Source organism: Camelus ferus, chromosome 9 (genome assembly GCF_009834535.1).
Source record: "Camelus ferus isolate YT-003-E chromosome 9, BCGSAC_Cfer_1.0, whole genome shotgun sequence".
NCBI lineage: Eukaryota > Metazoa > Chordata > Mammalia > Artiodactyla > Camelidae > Camelus > Camelus ferus.
This window is the reverse complement of record NC_045704.1, coordinates 20,453,060-20,474,614: the sequence shown is the minus strand read 5'-3', so window position 1 is coordinate 20,474,614 and position 21,555 is coordinate 20,453,060. Positions and strand designations below refer to the sequence as shown.

The 21,555-nt window shown below is 38.8% G+C and overlaps 2 protein-coding genes across 2 annotated transcripts in view; both read right to left on the bottom strand.

The window, feature by feature from the left end:
* LOC116666048 (translation initiation factor IF-2-like) overlaps positions 1 to 21,555 on the bottom strand; it is a 407,644-nt gene that overhangs the window by 322,886 nt on the left and 63,203 nt on the right. The window lies entirely within an intron of this gene.
* Positions 1 to 21,555, bottom strand: part of LOC102510024 (zinc finger protein 728) — a 62,235-nt gene that overhangs the window by 18,456 nt on the left and 22,224 nt on the right. The window contains exons 6-7 of the mRNA XM_032487412.1: positions 4,451 to 4,616; positions 3,198 to 3,250 (exon numbers count right to left, since the gene is read on the bottom strand). Coding sequence (XP_032343303.1) covers positions 3,198 to 3,250; positions 4,451 to 4,616 — 219 coding nt within the window. The remainder of the gene's footprint in view (positions 1 to 3,197; positions 3,251 to 4,450; positions 4,617 to 21,555) is intronic.

Sequence of the window (21,555 nt, the reverse complement as noted above, 5' to 3'; positions counted from 1 at the left end):
CATTTGCAGCAATATGGATGGACTTACAGATTATTATACTAAGTGAAGTAAGACAGAGAAAGATAAATATCATATGATGTTGCTTATATGTGGAATCTAAAAAATATATGTATTATATATATATATATAAAAAATTTTTTACAAATCAGAAATAGATTCAACAGATACAGAAAACAAACTGTGGTCCCTGGGGGGAAAAGGCAGGGGAGGGGTAGATTAGAAGTTTAGGATTAACAGATACACATTTCTATATATAAAATAAATAAACAAGGACCTGCTGTATAGCACAGGGAACTATATTCAATTCCTTATAATGAGCAGTAATGGAAAAGAACCTGCAAAAATATATTTATGTGTGTGTATACATACATACATACATATATATATATATATATATATATATATATATATATATATACACCTGAATCGCTTTGCTGTACACCTAAAACTAACATTATAAATCAACTACACTTCAATAAAAAATAAATTAAAACAACAATAACAACACACAGATGGAGAAGCGATCCAAGTAGAGTGACTGGGGTAAGTTGGAGGTAGAGAGGGAGACTAATTGCATCCTGTGTATCTAAGCAGCAGACAGTTCACTGGGGTAACTGGTGAGGGATTCTGGGAAAGGAAGAGACAGAAGCTGATGTTGGAGAAATCCACAGGGGCCAGGACTAAACACAGAACGGTCTCGGTTGACAGTCACCTGTGTCAGGACTAAACACATCATCCTTACTCACCACTTTACTCCAATACTAGGGTTGGTGCTCTGATAAATATAAAATGTGATTTTTAATAAACAATGAATGTGAGAATTGGAGCTTTATCCTGAAAGTAAGAGAGATTCATTGAATGAAGGAAATGTTTGGACTATTTTGTTTTGGAAGAATAAACTAGAGCCAGGAAGTCCAATTAAGTCAACACACTATCCACTCCCACAAAGGTCCAATTTGATACACAGACAGTGAAGTGAGGTCCCAGGGCATGAGCTCAAGGAACAGGAAAGGGACAGAAGCAATGGGATTTGGCACCTCACTGGATGTTGAGGACACCAGGAGGTAGGAGTTGGGGGACCTCCAGGTTGCCAGTGTACGTGCACATTCAGGTGAATTTCCATTACCATCAAATTCCCCAAACCCTGTAGACTACGTTATACAGGAGAAGTTATGAGAAAGGCCATGGTCAGAGAGCTAATAAAATGGCAGAAATAGGGTAAGACTATACTCTTTTATGTAGTGCAAAGCCTCTCATTAACACAGAGGAAGGACAATGACCACCCTGAGGAGAGAAGGAACTACAGGGAGAAATGGACAGTCAAGGGCTGAAGAGCAAGGCAAGCCAGCGCTCCTTCCTCTCAACAGGTGCTGAGAACTGACCGGGAGGATGCAGTCCTCTTCTGAGAATCTTAGGAAGGTTCTGGCCAGAATGGAAACAGGAAGACAAACTCAGTAAGTTCTCACAGAATTTAGGAGAAAAGTCAGAGAGAAAGGAAGAAACAGATTAATCCAAAATAGAGTATTTCTTCAGTCTTCAGAGTGAAAAGAATCCTTGAAAAGCGACTGGACCAAATTAATGAAGAGCCACACTCAGACACATCCAAGAGAAAACCCTGAATTTCACATACTACAAGTACTGTGGCACTCTTTAAAATCCATTACTCCAAAGTCACAGAAAAATAATCTAAGTAACATCCCAAATTAGAACTTTCACAGCCAACTTTTTCTGGTTATATCTTATACTGGATACCTTAAATATTAAGTTGTTTATAAAAAAGATAAAAGTACTTTAGGAAACTATGAATGACTTTTTTCTAGTAGGGAAGACCTTTGGGCATGACATAAAAGGAAAAGAACAGTTTTTGAAAATTCAGAATCTAAAAATAGATTAACTGTGAAAAAATATTTCTTTTTTTTCTATTGTTTAACTTACAAATGACAAAGAGAAAATATGCTTAATGTATAAACTGTTATTTAAAATAAACCAAAAAAGATTAACATTATGACAAGCAAGCAAAGGAAATCACTAGGCGATTTAGAATTTCCAGTTGTATCATTTATTAGCTATGTAATTTTGGAGCAAGTGGCTTAATCTATTTCCTCGTCTGTCAACTTAGAATACTACCATATTTCATCAAATCTGAGATGCCACTGACTGTAAAGCCACTGTTACTTTATACACCGGGAACTAAAAAAAACGCCATCAATGAAACTACAGCTTGCCAGGAATTGTAAAACCCATTCTGATTTCAGAGAAGTTAAAATGTGGGGATTAAAAAAAAGCATCACAGAATTAATGAAATATAGTGGTATCTGACTCATAGGGTTGTTCTGTGGATCCAATAAGATAACAAGTCAGGAACTTCAAACTACAATGGCTCAAAGTAAACATTCAATACGTTAGTTGCTTCTATTAGCAGTATGATCCCTTTCTGAAGACAGAATTACATACCCACACATATGTGCAGACAAAATAACTTTATTTTGTTTATCTTTTTTTTTTTGAGGGGGAGGTAACTAGATTTATTTATTTTGGGGGGAGGGACTGGGGATTGAACCCAGGACTTTGTGTGCATGCTAAGCATGCACTCAACCACTTGAGCTACACCCTCCCTCCCAAAATAACTTTAAAGTATTAATAGTGATTGCCTCTAGATGGTGGGACCATAGGTGATACACTTTAATAACTTTCTCAAATTTTGAAATTTTTGCAAGAATTCTATAGTAATCATTAGAAAGAGAGCAATTAGGTTATTTCTATTTGAGGAGGGGAATTTCTAGATCTGAAGGGGACAGGCAGCCATTCCAGGCTGTTAGAAATTTGGAAGCAAATAGGCTACTGCAGGTGACCCTGAAGGGGACAACAAAGACCTTAGTGAGACTTAAGCAATCACATTCTGTTCTTCAACTTTCCTGCCAATCACGGAGACACATTCTGTCAAGACTATGCTAGCACTGAACAAAATCCTGAGAAATGGAAATTCCAGATCAGAAAGGACAATGTATGCAAAGCAGATAGCCCAGGTTTAGGTTCCTGGCTGGTTTAGGGAAACTGCTCCATAAATGTGGTTTTCTCCTCTCTTCCCCTTTCTCCAAATCACTACTGTGTACCTTTTGGATAAAATTCTGAAATAGGACAACGTCCTGGAAAAACAAGAGGCCCTTTCCAAGAAGAAAATGGCAAACACAACTTACCTCAGCCATGGTTTTCGATGCGCAGCGGTTCCTCTCTTCTCCTCTTCTGGATTCTTAGAAAAGGAAAAAGGTGGAAAAGGGTTAAGAAATTGAGACAACAGTTCCCTCCTGGAGCCCAGAGGAGGCCAATTCAGAACAACTCTCTCCCCTACCCCAGGCACTGAGAGGGAGTCCAAAGCCAAAGAAGCCTGCAATCCCACTACCCTCTCCCAGCATCAAAAAGAAGAGCAGGCAACCTTAGGGGCCCAGATGGGAGTCCTGGCAAAGATTCCCAGACTGTGGCCTCTTTCCTCCGTAAGAGACTGACTTTGGATTCTTCCGGGCCCAGTATCTTGCACTGAGCCCAGATCTGCGGCTCCAAGGCACATCTTAATTGAATCCACCTGTCAGAGTCCCATGTTCCTGTCCTCTAGGCTGGGGACACCTCTGTGGGCCTGGATCCCTGATGGCCACAGGGTGGAAGAACAGAGAAGTGGAAGTAGAAGGGGCTCCCTGCCCAAAGCTCTAGAAACTCCCCATTTCCCCACCCCCAGACACCACCATAAACAGCCCCAGGAGAACGCCATTAACTGCGCTGAAGAGCGAACGGCTGCAGCTGTGTTCGTTCTGGGCTCGAGAGAGCAATGGGAGCTTAAATCGAGTCCGGAGTAGACTCCCAGAACCCATCCATCCACGGCACCCACCCAGTATGTACAAAGAGGGAGCCATTCAGCTCTAGCCCCAAAGGTACAGTTCGCGACGTGACCGCATTGGGCGCACACACAGGGCTACAGAGTCCCGATTAGATGGGGCCCACCACGGCCCCGCGAGGCACTGGTCGCCGAGCACCGGACGTCGGGCGCACAATCCAAGCCCAGAGTGTATCGCCCCAACTTTCCCCAGGCAGGAGGCCACACAGCTGCGATACCCTTGACCTCTGGATCTCTCCAGCCCTCTCCCACACCCACCCGTGCTGGCGGACGGCCGACACCTCCCACCCCCGAGTGTGGCCTAGCGGCTGAGATACCACCGCTCTCCCCAACGTCCTTTATTTCTCAAGCGCGGGCACGCAGCTGGACACGTGCCCGACAGCCACCCACATTTAAAACTCCTGACCGACCACAGCCCTGCCCCAGGACTCCTCACCGTCCACTTCTGCGGGGTCCTCTCACTCCAGTCTGATCGAATCCGCCCCAAACCAGTCAGCGAGGTCGTCCGGAATGCCCCGATCCCTTGCGGCCGGACTCCCGCCAACTCACCGCTGGCCAGCTAACTTCGGCCGGAAGCGGCAGGCACCGCGGAGGCCTCCGGGAAGTATAGTCCAGAGGAGGAAAAATCCAGGGAGGGCCTGGGCCGGCACAACAGAGTCGCGTCGTGTTCCAAGCCTTCAGTGAAGCCCAGTCCTGGCCGCCCAGCCGCGCCGGAGCATCCTCGGAGGACCTGGGCGAACCGACAGGTCGAGGTAGTGGTAGGTGGCCGTGGAGGGCTAAGAAAGCCTTGTGGACCGTGGAGGCTCCTGGGAAATGTAGCCCACGGCCGGGGGGCGGGGGTGCTCAAGTTTCAGCTGAGCATTCATTCATTCCCAAGCCCCGCCCGCCGCCGGGAAGTGCAGTCGGAACGCCGGAAGGCTGCAGCCCCAGCTCCGGCTTTTCAAGACGATTCGGGCGGGATCAGAGGGATGCCTGGTCGGGGCCGGGCCCACCCAGAGGCATCTGGGAAATGCAGTCCTAGCCTAGCGGGTTGGGGACTTGGCGCAGGAGAGACTGAAGGCGCGCAGTCTAGAGCTGAGGATGACGGAGTCTGAGAAGGGCCCTTGGTGAGGTTCAAGGACAACCCTGAGTCCAGAATGGAATACCGATACTAAACTCTATATACCATGTAATACTATTTTAAAACATTTTATAAGTACATAAATACAATTAAAAAGACACTTGGGTAATAAGATCGCTGGAAAGTCACACCAACATTTGTTAACAGTAGTTAATTTCTAGGACGTGTAATTGTGAGCTTTTTTTACTTTTAAGAAGTGTTCCCTTATATTTTAGCCATTATCATGTCCTTCTTATAAAACATTATTTATTAAATTTTGTTAAATATAAAATGAATACTGCGGACAAAAATAATCAATAAACAATCTATAATAAGGAGTGGAAGAGAGTTTTATTCCAGATATTCTGAAGACTGGTGGCAGGATAGGGAGGCTGATACAATCTCTCAGTAGCTCTGAGAAGCATGGTTTTCAGCAGTTTTGCAACAAGGAACATATATCAAACATGACATGGGTGCATTCCTTCAAGGTTTCAAAAGAGACAGATTAGCACGTATATGGTGAGTCAGTATGGCCTTGGCCTCTGAGAAAGGAACTTATCTTCAGAGGAGTACTGGTGTAAGCTTATAGGAAGAGAGGCATTTATCCCTATCTTCAAAGTGGATGTTCTTCTGGCTAGTGCCATTTTTTTTCCTTTAATAGTTACAGCAGATGTACAATGTAAGATACACAGGACGTAAGGCTGTTCTAGTAATATATCAAGTTCAAGCCAAATTATGCATAAGCCACAATGACACATACCTTAAATAAGTAAAAATGTCTTCCATCAGTATAGATTCTGAAATTGATGAACTAGAAAACAAAGGAGTGGACCCAATTTTTGAAATTCACTTTGGTTCTAAAAGATAAATGAAACACAATATTGATAAAAAGTAACAAAAACAAACAAAAAATTAAAATAAAACTATTAGAAATGTGAAAGGTTAAGCCATAGACATAATGTTTAATACAATTTTGAGGCTATATGCAACTTTATAACAATAGTAGAGGTAATTGTAGATTTTCTAGTAAAATTTAAATTACTAATTTCTACTAAGAAGTAGAAAACCTGAACAGAACAATAACCATGATAAAATTTAAATATATCTTTAAATATGTATCATTAAAAAGGACCAGGTGATTATAGTTGAATTTTAGCTAATTTTTGAACTACTAATGACCGTCCAATTTATTCAGATTCTAGGAAAAGGAATGCTCTCTAGTTAACTTTAATTAGTATAAAACCTGATAATGATAGGCCAAAAGAAAAGTATTAATCAGTTTCATTTGTATTAAAAGATAAACTGAGACAAAAGTTTTCCAGAGCTTACTTGAACATACATCGATTTGAATCAGGCAGCATTCAGCTGAAAGTGGTTAGGAGCACTCACCCAGCAGGAGGTTTTTTATACTGAAGGCTCCAAAGCAAAGCAGGGAAATTATTTATTTGATTGGCTATAGCTTCATCAGTTGCCTTATTTGGGAAAGCTGAGTTGGCTGTTTGTGATTGGTTGGAAAATAAACCCTAAGGTTTATTTTCTTGGATCTGAGTGCACTGACTCTGGGGTAGGTTTTGGTTTGCGTATAGAGGCCACCAAGGCATTAGAGCCACCTCAGTCTTAACAGCCACCTTTTAAAATTACTTCAGCATTTGTGATTATAGATGCAGATATTCCAAATAAAAGGCTGATTTCAATAATGTAGTATAAAATTTGTATAGTAAATTATGTCAAAAGATTGCCTAATATTGGAAAAGCAATAAAATGACAAAATGTATTACATGAACAAATTAAAGGAAAAGAAAAATATATCAAATAATGCCAAAAAGATAATGTGGTACACTGAATAATGTCCCTTCTCTCCCGAGACATCTAAGTCCTAAGCTCCAGAACCTATGAATGACTCTGTTGTATTACATGGCAAAAGAGACTTTGCAGATATGCTTAAATTAGGGATCTTTGGAGATAAGATTATCCTGGTTTATCTGAGTAGGCCCAAAGTAATCACAAGGGTCCTTATAAGAGGAAGGCAGGAGGGTCAGAGTCAGAGAGATGTGAAGACAGAAGGAGAGGTTAGAATGGTATGCTCCAAAGAGGGTGTAAGGGGCCATGAAACAAGGAATACGGCAGATTCTAGAAGCTAGAAAAGGCAGGGGAAAATATTCTCCCCTAGAGCCTTCAGAAGGAATGTTGCTCTGCCAACACCTTGACTTTAGCCCGTAAGATCCACTTCAGACTTCTGACCCCAGTCTCTGGATAAGTAAATCTTCCTTCAGAGCAGAAGGAGGATGGAATGACCTGTCATTCATCAGAAAGCCAAGTCCTCCATGAGTTACTCCTTCTGCCTTACTTCCTGAGGTACTTCAAACACACACACACACACACACACACCACCCCACCCCCGGCCCCAACCAGGATATTCTGCATTCCTTCTCCAAAAATTTCTTCTCTTACAGAAACAAATTCCCTAGTTGCCTAATTCTCTTGTTCCAGTGGGGTCTTTGCAGACAATCCTTAAGCATCTCAGTGCCCTCCCAAATTTATTTCTCCCACATCATTGAGTGGAATCATCTAATAGGCACATTTTCTTCAATTTTTTATTTGGAAAGTTTTCAAATCTCCAAAAGTACTGAAACAAGAGTACAAAGAACTCTTTTACATGCCTATCCCTTGGATTCATCAATGTTAACAACTTGCCATGTTTGGTAAACTTTCTCTCCCATTTGAAAATAAATTCAAGTATCATTATACTTGAGTACTAAATATGTCAACATGTATCTCCTAAAAACAAGGACATTTTCTTACCACACACCACTAAGCACAGTGTATCACACATATATCACCACATACCACAAAACACTGTCTCACACTCACATCAGTAAACACAGTAGCACATCCCAGGTACCTCTAACCACAACACCATGATCAGAGTCAAGGAAATTAATAATTCCACAATTCACACAGTTTCTCCCAAATGTCCCCCAAATGTCTTCTATAGGGTTTTCTGTAATCAGGACACAAAGTTCATGCATTACACTTGATGTTATGTCTCTAGTTTCTTTTAATCTAGAACAGTCCCTCCACCTTTTTCTTTTCTTTAAACATTGATTTTTTAAAAAAGGAATCTAGCTCAGTTGTTCCAAAGAATGTCTTACATTCTGGATTTGTCTGGTTACTTCCTCAAGGTAAAATCCAGGTTAAACATATTTGGTAAGGACACTACATAGACAATGAAGGACACTAGACATAGGCAATATAGTGTCCTCTTGTTGTGTTATATCAGGAGAAACATGACGTCAGCTCATTTCACTCTTGGTGATGCTAAATTCGATCACTCAGTTTAGGTGGTAATGGCCAAATATCTTAATTGTAAAGTTATGTTTTTTCCTTTCTACTTGGTGAGTAATCTGAGGGCTCATAACTTAGGACCACACGAATCTTCTATTTCCCAACAATCATATGCACATTTAATACAAGGTATGTGTTACCCTTTCACATAGATTAATACATATGTGTTACTCTTTCATGTAATATGAATCATGAAATTATGTTTTGTATATGAACTTTATATATGCATGTTAATGATATATTATTGACACATATATACATATTCTTCTTCAGTGTTAGATAATCAAACCATGTTATATGCCTTGAGAACCATTTAAGATATTTTATAGTATAATTTAGAATACAACCAATTTTTTATTTTGTTCCTGACTTTGGAATTTAACCCCCACAAAAATACAACATCACCATAAACAGATACTCACCTCCAGGTTGTTGAGCTTCTCCAGCATGCTCAATGATCTGCTAGGAACACTAATGGGCAGAAACATCTCTTTAGGAGAGAAAGCTGAGAATCTTTATTGTAGAGATTATGATCTGTCAAGGAAGCAGAGAGCAAACTATCCTGCCTTATGAGACTTTTAAGAGTTGGGTATCATGGAGAACTTAAGTGTGGATGGGTCTTGGTGAATAACAGTGGGATTTCTGTACCAGTATGTTCAGTTTTTATCAGTTTGGGTTCAATCAGAAAGCAAAAACTGCACCAGAATTTAAACAGAAGTTTAATATAAAGAATTATTAATCAGTGATAGAATAACTACAAAGACATCAAAGAACTTGAAAGGGTCATTTAGGGCTGAGGAAGGACAAACTTGGGAGTCCCTCCCAGAAGTGGGTTTCAGTCCTCATTTGAGAAGATGTGGTTGCAGCCCACCAGATGGCAGAGAAATTTGTTGGGTTGCCAAGTTCTCAAAGAGAGTTGGCGTAGCACTGCAGGAATGAGGCCTGAGATGCATGGTATCCATATCACGAGGGCTCCAGGAAACAGCCCTCCAAGGCACATGCAAGCCAAAGCTGATCAGCAGGCATGCAAAGAGAGCTGGGATGCCCCTGTGAGCATGGAGTCTGGAGAACACAGTGTCTCATTAGAAGGGCCTCAGCAAGGTGGTCACTGGGTCCAGGCCAAGTCTGCAAGACTTCCAAGAGGCTGCATGCTCTGGAGCACAGTGGTGTTGAGCATGTCCTCATACACATACACTGACACGAACAACCCATGGACCATGAAGCAAGAGCAAGAAAAAGCAAAATACAGCAACCAGAACCAAGAATAGATGCCACCTTCCTTCTCCAGCACCCTCTATTGACAAAGCTTCACATCATATTCACTGTAAAGAATGTTTACAACCCATCTCCTTGAGTAATGGAAATAAAAGCAAAAATAAACAAATAGGACATAATTAAACTTAAAAGCTTTTGCATAGCTAAGGATACCATCAACAAAATGAAAAGACAATCTAAAGAATGGGAGAAAATATTTGCAAATGATGAGACTGACAAGGGATGAATTTCCAAAATATACAAATAGTTCATACAGCCTAATATCAATAAAACAACAACCCAGTCAAAAAATGGGCAGAAGACCTAAATAGACATTTCACCAAAGAAGACATCCAGATGGCCAAGAGGCACATGAAAAGATGCTCAACATTGCTAATTATCAAAGAAATGCAAATCAAAACTACACCAGTCAGAATAGCCATCATTAAAAAGTCTACACATAATAAATGCTGGAGAGGGTGTGGAGAAAAGGGAACCCTCCTACACTGTTGGTGGGAATGTAAATTGGTGCAGCCGCTTTGGAGAACAGTATGGAGGTTCCTTAAAAAATTAAAAATAGATTTACCATATGATCCAGCAATCCCATTCCTGGAGAAAACTATAATTCTAAAAGACACATGCACCCCAGTGTTCATATCAGCACTATTTACAATATCCCAGACATGGAAGCAACCTAAATGTCCAATAACAGATGAATGGATAAAGAAGATGTGATATATGCATATGCAATGGAATATTACTCAGCCATAAAAAAGAATAAAATAATGTCATCTACAGCAACATGGATGGACCTAGAGATTATCATATTAAGCAAAGTAAGTCAGACAGAGAAAGACAAATATCATATACCTCTTATATGTAGAATCTAAAAAAAATGACACAAATGAACTTATTTACAAACCTGAAATAGACTCAAAGACATAGAAAACAAACTTACGGTACCAGGAGGGGAAAGGGGTGGGAAGGGATAAACTAGGAGTTCAAGATTTGCAGATACTAACTACTAACTATAAAGAACTTTATAATGTATAGCACAGGGAACTATATTCAGTATCTTATAGTAACCTGTAATGAAAAAGAATATGAAAATGTATGTATGTATGTATATGTATGACTGAAACATTATACTGTACACCAGAAATTGACACAACATTGTAAACTGACTATACTTCAATAAAAAAAATGCAAAATAAGAAAAGAAAAGAAAACAAACTTATGGTTACCAAAGCATAAAGGGGAGGGGGAGAGGAACAAATTAGGAGTTTGGGATTAACAGACACACACTACTAACTATATTCAGTATCTTGTAATAACCTATAATGGAAAAGAATCTGAAAAAGAATATATATATATATGAATCACTTTGCTGTAGATCCAAAACTAACACAACATTGCAAATCAACTCTAATTCTATTTTAAAAAAAAAATAATGTTTAACGAATCCAGTCCATATTCACAGAGCAGGTATTGAAGGGTGAGTTTGGAGCTGAGAGGCAATAATAACGGGCACAGTAGACCCCTTTGGCTACTCAGTTTCTAAGCACCTTTCAATACACATTTGAGCCCCCATACAACAACAAAACAGCTCTACACATCTACCTAGCAAGACACAGCTATCCAAACAAGAAAATGCACAACAGAAAATAAGAAAATGAGAAAATCCCAACAGCTAGCTCTATTTATTGTTAATTAATTAATTAATTTCTAGTATATTAATTATTTCTCAAGCCAAAGTGGGATTCAGTTACAGCCCCACTGAATATTCTGTTGCCTAGAGAATAAATTGTAAAGTTAACTTCCAACAACTTCTTGTAAATAAAATAAAAATGAGAAGAGAGGAAAAAAGTGGTTAGTATATATAAATAAACACATACAACAAACAAAGAGAAAATATGCAAAGCTACTACAGTCCTCATGTCTAACTGGATATGGGTCATAGTTGGTGTCTACGGCTTCCTTCTTCAGCAACCCATTCTGTATTTCCATTGCCTTTAGTGAAAACCTCAGATGTCCTAGGTTCTTTACCTGGTAGAGTTACTCAAACCTTCAATCCTAAAGATTCTGTGTCTTCAATCATGCTGTATTTTTTTCTTTTTATCGCTGTCATTTTTCCATTAACTTTACTTCGAGGCATGGAAGTACTAAGAGGAGTGCCAGAGAATCCTCTGGGTTCCAGATACGGCCCTCTTTACCTCCACTGGATAGCAGTAAGCTGCTTCATCCTTGGTAATTAGGATCCATCATTCCAGCCAGTAGGTTGACTTCCCCCTCTCCTCGCATTGGCACAGTGGTATAAGGAGCCCAATATGTATAAGAGGCTAAGTCTCATCTTTCAAATCAATAGACCAAGTGCCAGTGGTGTGTCCCCAGGTGGAAGCTTTGCCCCCTTGGGGGCTACTCTCTCCACAACAGCAAAGCTCAAATTCCGGGGGTGGGTTATTAGGTGTCTTAGTGGGAGAAGCCACATTCACTTCACCTCTTCATTCCTGGAACATGTATTTTGGCTACAGGGGAGACCATAATGGTCACCAATTCAAAATATATACTGCATCGTGTAAATCAGAACTCTAGCCTTTCAAGAGTGACGTCTCCAACTGGCACCGTAACTGAATCTTCAGTAAGCCATCCCACCTTCAGTTGTGCCAGCTGATTCCAGGTGACAGAGCATGTGGTAAGACCAGTTAATTCCATGGGCATGAATGCATTGCTGTACTTCCTTTGCTATGAAATGAGCTTCTTGCTCAGACAAAATGCTATGCAGGATGCCATAATGGTGGATAAAGACTCCTATGAGTCCGTGGTTAGTGATGCTGGTAGAAACATTATAGACAGGGAAAGGAAATCTAAGATAGTATATGTCTATACTTGTGAGAACGAATCTCTGCCCCATCCAAGATGGAAAGGTCTAATGTAATCGACCTTCTATCAGGCTGGTCCTCACAGGGAATGGTGTCATATCAGGGACTCAAGATTGGTCTTTGTTTTTGGCAAAAATTAAGGGGAAAGACTCTGCTAGCTGACTGAGCCCTTTTAATTAAGAAAGCAAATGCTTTCTAACACCCCTGACCACCAAATATTTCTGCTTACATATCATTGGCCAAATTTATGATATATAGTTGCCCTTAGTGACAAGATAGGCTGCAAAATAAAAGATTGAATTCTTCCAACATCTATAATGGAAATCAGAAAAGAAAAGGTGAGCTGAGGCTGTCTGTTTTGTCTATCAAATATTGGTGTATAACACAAACACCTACCACCAGAAACCTGGTTTCTTGCAGGAAAGATATGAAGTTGGGCCCCAGAGTGAAGATTTCAGGCAAAGAGCTAATGATTCTGAGCTTAAAACTTGGGCAAAATCCATAGTGTTAGAGATAGAGATACCTGCAAATCAGATTCTTTGCAGGGAAGTAAGAGGACAAAGCCTCAGGAACAGGAATCACTCCTGGGAGGAACCCCTGCTGAAACCTGTGAGAAAGGGCCAAGGTGAGACGTGCCTGCACATGGTTGAGGCTGGTGATGCTTTAATAGAGCATTTATTACCAGGGTCGAAGAAAGAATGTAGACTCCGGGTCCTGTGGACACAGGTAAGAGTGGCAGGTGGATGGGGGCTGGGTAGCACAGAAGAGGGAGGTTCTTACTCAGCAACTTAAATAGCTCATTTGTTGTAGAAATTCTAAAAATGGTTATACACAGTGTTCATTCAAAGTGTGTGTACAGGACACAGTGTGGAGAATTGCTATTTCTTGCATATTTTCTTTGGTTATGATCACAGAACTACACAAAGCTATGAGTGTAATAGTAATTTTGAATCACCCATGCACACTTTAAGGAACAACGCAACCTGTTTAATACTATTTTCTTTCTCTCTATTATGTTCATTCTGATTATATTTATGAAAATCTAATTTTATGTCACTTGAAAATAAAAATTTAAAAATTAGGGCTTGTGTTAGTATGTCTTTTTTATTTTTCATGAAACTTATGTTAATTATATTTTCCAAAAGTCTTGGTCTGTAATAGGTTGCAAATTTTAAATAAAGAAAGAAAAAAACCCTTGTCTTTCACCACAATTTGAGAAGCACTACTCTAAAAGACAAAGGATGGGATGGGATATTTACTTAGTCTTCTTTGAAAAAATAGCTAAGTAATTTTCTGTATTCTAGTTACTATGACCAAAGAAATAAAATAAGATCACATTCATATCTTTAATGAAAATTTCAAGAGCAGCTGTAATCTCCCTCCTGTAACATTTATATATCCCCAAATAACTAAAGACCAGACCAGGTCCTAACTAAGAGAGTGCAAAAGATAAATTCTTTTATTCACAGGTACCCCTCTTCCACCTCTGACACTGGGGCCATCAGTCAGCCCATGGGGACACATCTTATTTGTATTCTGCTATAAACTCAGCCACGTCTTATGTCTACCTTCACTTAATCATTTTTATTTAAATATCAAGACCAGTTCAGGTGCCTCATATTTCAGATAACACTTATGGCTTATTCTGTGCCTCAGTTTTAGTCCCTGTAAGGAACTCCCAGACATAGCAGAAATCACACTTGCATGCTAGATACCAGGAGATCTTAGAAAGTTACTATCTAACATGCAGCAAAAAAGTAAAATTACACAAAAGTTGAGGCTAATATAACAAATTTGTATGTGACTTGGGCCTCTAATTCATGCAGAGGTACCATCTCGGTGGTAAGAAACGACTTTGGAGTGGGGCTTCGGTCGTGGGGCAGCTCTCTGCCAAGTTCATTTACCACAGGCTATACTGGTATTATTACATGAAATGCCTGCTAATGTTGCTCTCAGTTGGCAAATTTAGTTCAAGGAGAAAGAGCAGCTGGTTATCGGGGAACACTAAGACGGTTATTAATTATGCCCCTTAAACAGCTGCTGAATCTTGCCTTGACTTTTGCACTGGCGCTCTGCCCAAAGCCCGGCGCAGCTGACGTTCATCTGTATTTGTTGGTCACAAAATTGTCAGCTGAAATTGCCACTGTGGCTAATATTTCCATGGCTTGCCAAGCTGAGAAAATGAAACCACTGACACTGGACTAACAGTATCAAAAATTAAGAACTTTCATACACATACCTTCTATAGGACCCAGCTAACCCACTCCTAGGTATTTACCCAAGAGAAAGGAAAACATAGATCTATATATAGACTTGTACACATATGTTCATGGTAGCTTTATCTGTAATAGTCCCACACTGGAAATAATCTGAATATTCATCAACAGGTGATTGGATAAACAAACTGTGGTATCTACCCTTATTCAGCAATTAAACAAACTTCTACACACAACATAGATGTCTGAGCAAATGAAGCCAGATGCCAAAGACATATGAATCCACTTACATGGAGTGTTAAAACAAGCAGAACTAATCTATGGAGATGGAAGTCAAAAGAGTGATTACCTCAGAAGAGGACGGTAGTTATTGTCTGGGAAGGAGCCAAGGGAACTTTCTGAGGGAATGGAAAATATTCTACATCTTGATCTGGGTGAGATCACATATCATGTGCATTACATAGTTATATGCATATGATGCATACTTAAGATTTTTATATTTTATTATATGTAAACTATACCTCCATTTTTGAAACATGTGTAGGCTTTAAAACATGAGAACTACAATGTGAAAGTTAGTATTTATAATCAAATGTCTCTCAAATTCAATTTGGCAGGTTTAATACTCAACACAATTTTATGTAGCTAAAACTAATTTTAATGTAGGCCATGTGTCTTTTTTTACTGCATTTATTTGACTTTAAGTGTCTGAAACCTTCATAAATCCTTAAAGTTTATTTCAATCTTAAAATAGCACTGACCCTTCCTTCACTTCCTCTCTCCCCTCTGTTTTGTCTCCCTCGGATTTTCCAGAAATAGACTCATAGACAAAGAAAACAAACTGTGGTTACCAAGGGAGGAAGGGGTTGGGGGAGGAACAGATTAGGAGTTTGGGATTAACAGATACACATTACTATACATAAAACAGATAAACAACAAGGACCCACTGTATAGCAAAGGGAACTATATTCAATTTCTTGTAATGAGCTGTAATGGAAAAGAATCTGAAAAAAAAATATATACGTATATGTATAACTGAATTGCTTTGCTGTACATCTGAAACTAATATTTTAAATTGACTACACTTCAATAAAAATAAGAATTTTAAAAAATCAAGGCACTGGAAGAAGATAATGCATACATCTGACAAAGGATGCATATCCAGAATATATATCCACAAATTAAAGACAGATAATCCAATAAATCTATGGGCAACAGACTACAACAGGCACTTCACAAACGAAGATATCTAAATGCAAAAAGGTATTTCATGTCATTAGTCATCAGAAAAATGCGGTAGGATGATACTTCACTCCCAAATATCTTTTTGCCATCAGTTTTATCAAAATAGGCTCCAAACAGGATCTACACATTGTGTTCGATTGTTATGTCTCTCAAGTCTATTTATTTATTTTAAAATTTAGTTTACTTTGATTGGAGCTAAATTTTCTGAATCCTACAGTTCAAGTCTCTTTTAATCTAGGATGTTCCTCTCTTTGTTTTCATGCCATTGACTTACTTCATGCCATTTATTTCTGGGCTCTCTATTTTGTTCCCTTGACCTATGTGTGTATTTCTGTGCCAGCACCATATTATTTTGACTACTATAGCTTTATAGAATGCTAGGTTTCCCCCCAACACTTTAGATACTTCACTCCATTCTCTTCATGCTTATACATGGCTTCTGAAGAGAAGCCCAATGTAATTCTTATCCTTGTTCCTCCATAGTTAAGGTGTCTCATCCTGGCTTCTTTCAAGATTTTTCTCTTTGTTTCCGGTTTTCTCTAGTTTCAATATATTATATAGTTGCCCCTTGAACAACACAGGTTTAAACTGCACAGGTGCACTCATACACAGATTATTTTCAATAAATATAGCACTTATATTTTCATTTTATAGGTCTTTAAGTGTGGGGAAAGGTTTGTGTTTGATTAGAGATCACAATATGTGGAATCAAAAATGGGACCTAATTAAACTTTTAAGCTTTTGCACAGCAAAGGAAACCATAAGAAAACAAAATGACTATGGAATGGGAGAAAATATTTGCAAATGATGCGACTGACAAAGGTTTAATTTCCAGAATATATAAACAGCTCATACAACTTAATAACAACAAAAAAACCCCAAACAACCCAGTCCAAAAATGGGCAGAAGACCTAAACAAGTAATTCTCCAGTGAAGACATACAAATGGCCAGTAGGCACATGAAAAAATGCTCAATGTCACTAATTATCAGAGAAATGCAAATCAAAACTACAATGAGGTATCACTTTACACCAGCCAAAATAGCCATCATTAAAAAGTCACCAAACAATAAATGCTGGAGAGGGTGTGGAGAAAAGGAAACCCTCCTACACTGCTGGTGGGAATGCAGTTTGGTGCAGCCACTGTGGAAAACAGAATGGAGATTACTCAAAAAACTAAAAATAGACTTACCATATGATCCAGCAATCTTACTCCTAGGCATATATCCAGAGGGAACTCTAATTCGAAAACATACATGCACCCCAATGTTTATAGCAGCACTATATACAATAGCCAAGACATGGAAGCAACCTAAATGTCCATTGACAGATGACTGGACAAATAAGTTGTAGTATATTTATACAATGGAATACTACTCAGCCATAAAAAATAATAAAATAATGCCATTTGCAGCAACATGGATGGTACCTGCAGATCGTCATCCTAAGTGAAGTAAGCCAGAAAAAGAAAGAAAAATACCTTATGATATCACTCATATGTGGAATCTAAAAAAAAAAAGAAAAAGAGAGGACATGAACTCATCTACAAAACAGAAACAAACTCACAGACACAGTAAACAATCTTATGGTTACTGGGGGAAAGGGAGTGGGAAGGGATACATTTGGGAGTTCAAAATTTGTAAATGTTAACCACTATATATAAAAATAGATTTAAAAACAAATTTCGTCTGTATAGCACAGGGAACTATACTCAGTATTTTGTAATAACCTTTAATGAAAAAGAACATGAAAATGAATATATGTGTGTATATGAATGACTGTGACACTGTGCTGTACACCAGAAATTGGCACATTGTAATTGACTGTTCTTCAATTAAAAAAAAAAAAAGAACTAGGGTGAAAGTCCTGATTCTATCCAAACTGTTTCAGCTTCCTGCCCTTGGGTGAGCCATTTCTCAGTTCCTTTGTTTTTAAAGCAGATAGCAGTATGCGGATTTCTGATTGCTCTGGAGGGGTCAGTGCCCCTAACCCTTGCATTGTTCAAGGGTCAACTGTACATAGGTGTAGATTTCTTGGTATTTCACATGCTAGGTGTTTCCTGAGCCTCCTGAATCTGTGATCTGGTGTTAATTTTGGAAAATTCACTCCCATTATTATTAAAAATATTTCTTCTCCTTTACCTCTTTCTTCTCCTTCTGGCATTCCAATTACATTTATGTAACTCCTTTTGTCATTTTCCCACAGTTTTTGGATATTCTATTCTGGTTTTGTTTTGTCTTTAGGGCTTTTTGTTTTGTTTTGTTTTGAAATCATTCTTTCATTTTTTCTCTTTACATTTCATCTTGATAAACTTCTATTGATGTATCTCCAAGCTCACTGATTCTTTGGCTATATTCAGTCTACTGATGAACCTATCAAAGGTGTTTTTTGCTTTCTAGCATTTTCTTTTGATCTTTTGTTAGTGTTTTCATCTCTTTGCTTACACTATACAACTACTTTGTATATTGTCTACATATTCCATTAGAGTCCTTTAACATATTAATCACAGTTATTTTGAATTTCCTATCTGATAATTCTGAAATCTGGTCATATCTGGTTCTAATGCTTGCTTCACCTCTTCAAATCACTTTTTCTTGCTTTTTTAGTATAGCTTGAAATTGTTTGTTCAAAGCTGGATATGATGTATTGGGTAATATAAACTGAAGTAAGTACAACTTAGTGTGAGATTTTATGTAAATATGGCCAGTAGCCCGACCATGTTTAATCTTTGCTACAGCTATAGGTTCCAGAGGCTTCAGTCTCCCCTGTATCCTTGTTCACCCCACCACCCAGTTGTCTTTGGGTTTCCCTAAGATCTTCTTAAATTGCACCTGTACCTTGTGGCTCTTTCCATTGCAATCCACTGTTACTATACAGGAGACCTACTGATGTAGTGCTAAGGGGTGGGGGAAGGAATAAACAAATCTTATAAACAAATCTCATTTTTTAGTGGGTCTGAATACTTCTGAAGTATTTCTCATCCTTTTATTCCCCTTTTCCCTTTCAGTGAGACAGGAAGGTTGAGGAGGGGTGTGCTGGCATTAGCTAATTGCCCTTCCCTTAAGGAGATAAGGCTCTGATAATGTCATTTGTTTAGGAGAGCAGGCCTTTGTTATAGAGAACACTCTGAGTGTTATTTTTAAAAGGTTGCTTTGCCCCTTCCCCTGCCCCAAAAATGAGGGGGTGGGGTTCCTTAGAGGTAAAACCCATTAAATGTGGGGGTCCCCTAAGGTTGGACCCCTAGAGAGTCTCATACTCAAGCTAACTCACACTCACCTTCAGCAGTTCATCAAAATTATTGTGCTGTACACCAGAAAGTGACACATTATCACTGACTGTACTTCAATAAGAAAAAGAGATTTCAAAAAAGAAAAAAAATTATCATATAAATGGTTCCTAATAGTTTATGACTCCAGTGGCTTTTGCTCCAGATAAGCTGATTTTGGCTGTTATCTGTATTTTTCCATCTCTCCACAGTTCAGGATGGTGGTTTTCTCTGTGATCTCAATTCTCTGATGGGTTTAAGAGAAGTCATTGATTTTGTTTGTTTAGCTTTTCCCCCTTGTTGTAAGGATAGGAGTGACAACTTCCAAGTTCCTTAAATATCAGAGCTGCCATCAGAAGTTTTGGATTTTTTAATAGGTAGTAAAACTTTAATTTCTGAAAGTCATATATTTCTCATCCTCACCAGCAATGATTCAGTATTCACTAACTTGCATCATCACCAGTGCTGGATGTTATAAGTCTTGGTAATTTTCCTAGCTGGCTCTGCAGCTATGTCTGTCCTTGTTACTAAGTGCTAGCCAGCAGGATGTGAAGGAAAGTAATGTGTGCAACTTCATCTATCTATCCTTAAATTTTCCCCCTCCTCTATTTGGCTCCCTGGGATGTGAATGTGATGGCTCTTTTGAATGTGGGGGTGATGAATACAAGAGAATCTGTACCAGTTCTATACTACCTGACTGCAGACTATAAAATGTGAGGATAAAAAAATCAGTTTTTAATCTTATTTTAAGGTACTGTTATTTGGGATCTCTTACATTCTACTAAATGTGTATCTCAAAACATTATCTTTAACATTAAAGGGATTTGAAATACTTTGAATCAAACTCACTCCAATCCTGTGAATTATATGCCATTGTTTTCCAGTAATTTTATTGTTGTTTTTAATGCTGTAAAGTCAATTGTGCTATTTTGTTCCACTGTCAATATTTCTTTCTATTTACCCACACTTTAACATTTTCTTTGGCCACTATTCTTTCTTTTCATCCATCCAAGGCCACTATATTATTAAGTAGAAGGCCAGTACCTCTCCTCGTTCCTCCTCCCTTCACACCTTTTTAGTCCATAACAATGAGTTTTGAAGAGACTAGGCCAGATGTCAAAACAGCAGTTCTTAAAAGAGTGGTCAGCATCCTTAGGGGTCCCTTCAGTCAAAATTATTTTCATAGTAATTCCAAGATTTTTTCCTTTTTCATTCTCATTCTCTCATGAGTGTGCAGTAGTTTCCCTGTCTATATAACATGTGAAATTGTTACAGAATGAATGCAGATATGACAACCCAGCTGTCTTCCATTAAACCATTAAAGGTATTTGCAAAATTGTATAATGATGCCACTCTTCTCATTAAGTATTTTTGTTTTGGAAAATAATTATTTTTCATAAAAATGTTATTTATGTTAATATGTGATTTTATTCATTTTTAAATGAATTTAAAATTTTTATTTCAATTTGAGACTTGCTGCTGCAAAATATCCTAGTCATAGGTCAGGTTCCCTGGGAAACAGCCTGAGATGAAAATTTTTGATAAGTTTTATTAGGAAGAGCTTTTGAGAATACCTGTAGAAAATGAAGGAAGCAGGATTGGGTGAAAGGTGAAGCTGTGATGCAGTTGCAATCTTTTGGGGAGCTCTAGGACTCGGACAGCTCTTTGAACTTGTTCTAAATTGCCCTTGGGGAGACAGTATAACCTTGCACAATGCAGCTCTCTTCATCTGAGACCAGTTTCCAAAGAGGAACTTAGCTGTGAGTCGTCAGCAGCTGAGATCCTCAGCAGCTGGCAGCACAATGAGGTAGGAATCTTGACAACTCGGAAGCCTAGCTTACAATGATTCTAGAGTTGCCTTAGAAATCAAGCTGAAATGACCCACGGCAGGACGATAGCTGAGATCACACCCTTGATTTAGTTCTTTCTGTCCTGCTTCCTCTATGCCTTCACCCTTCTTACTGGGAGCACTTCCTTAATAAATCACTTGCATAGAAGTCCTCATCTTAAGGTCGGCTTCTGGGAAATATAAGCTAAAAGAATGCCCACAATAGATCTCAATTTCATCTTCCAATCTTTATCCCAAACTGTTTCTCCCAAGTCTGCTGCACTTTTAGCAAATAGTGACCATTCATGAAGCCGTTGCTCTCCACAAAAATGTAGAAGTTATCCATTGTCTCTCTTTCCTCATCTTTCATATCAGCAAACTTCAAGTTAAGTCCAAATCTACTTTTTTTTTATTATAGCTTATTACAGGATATTGAATACAGTTCCCTATGCTATGCAGTAGGACCTTGTTATATAGTTTGTATCTGCTCATCCCAAAATCCTAATTTATCCCTCCCCCAACCCCCTTTCCCTGTTAGT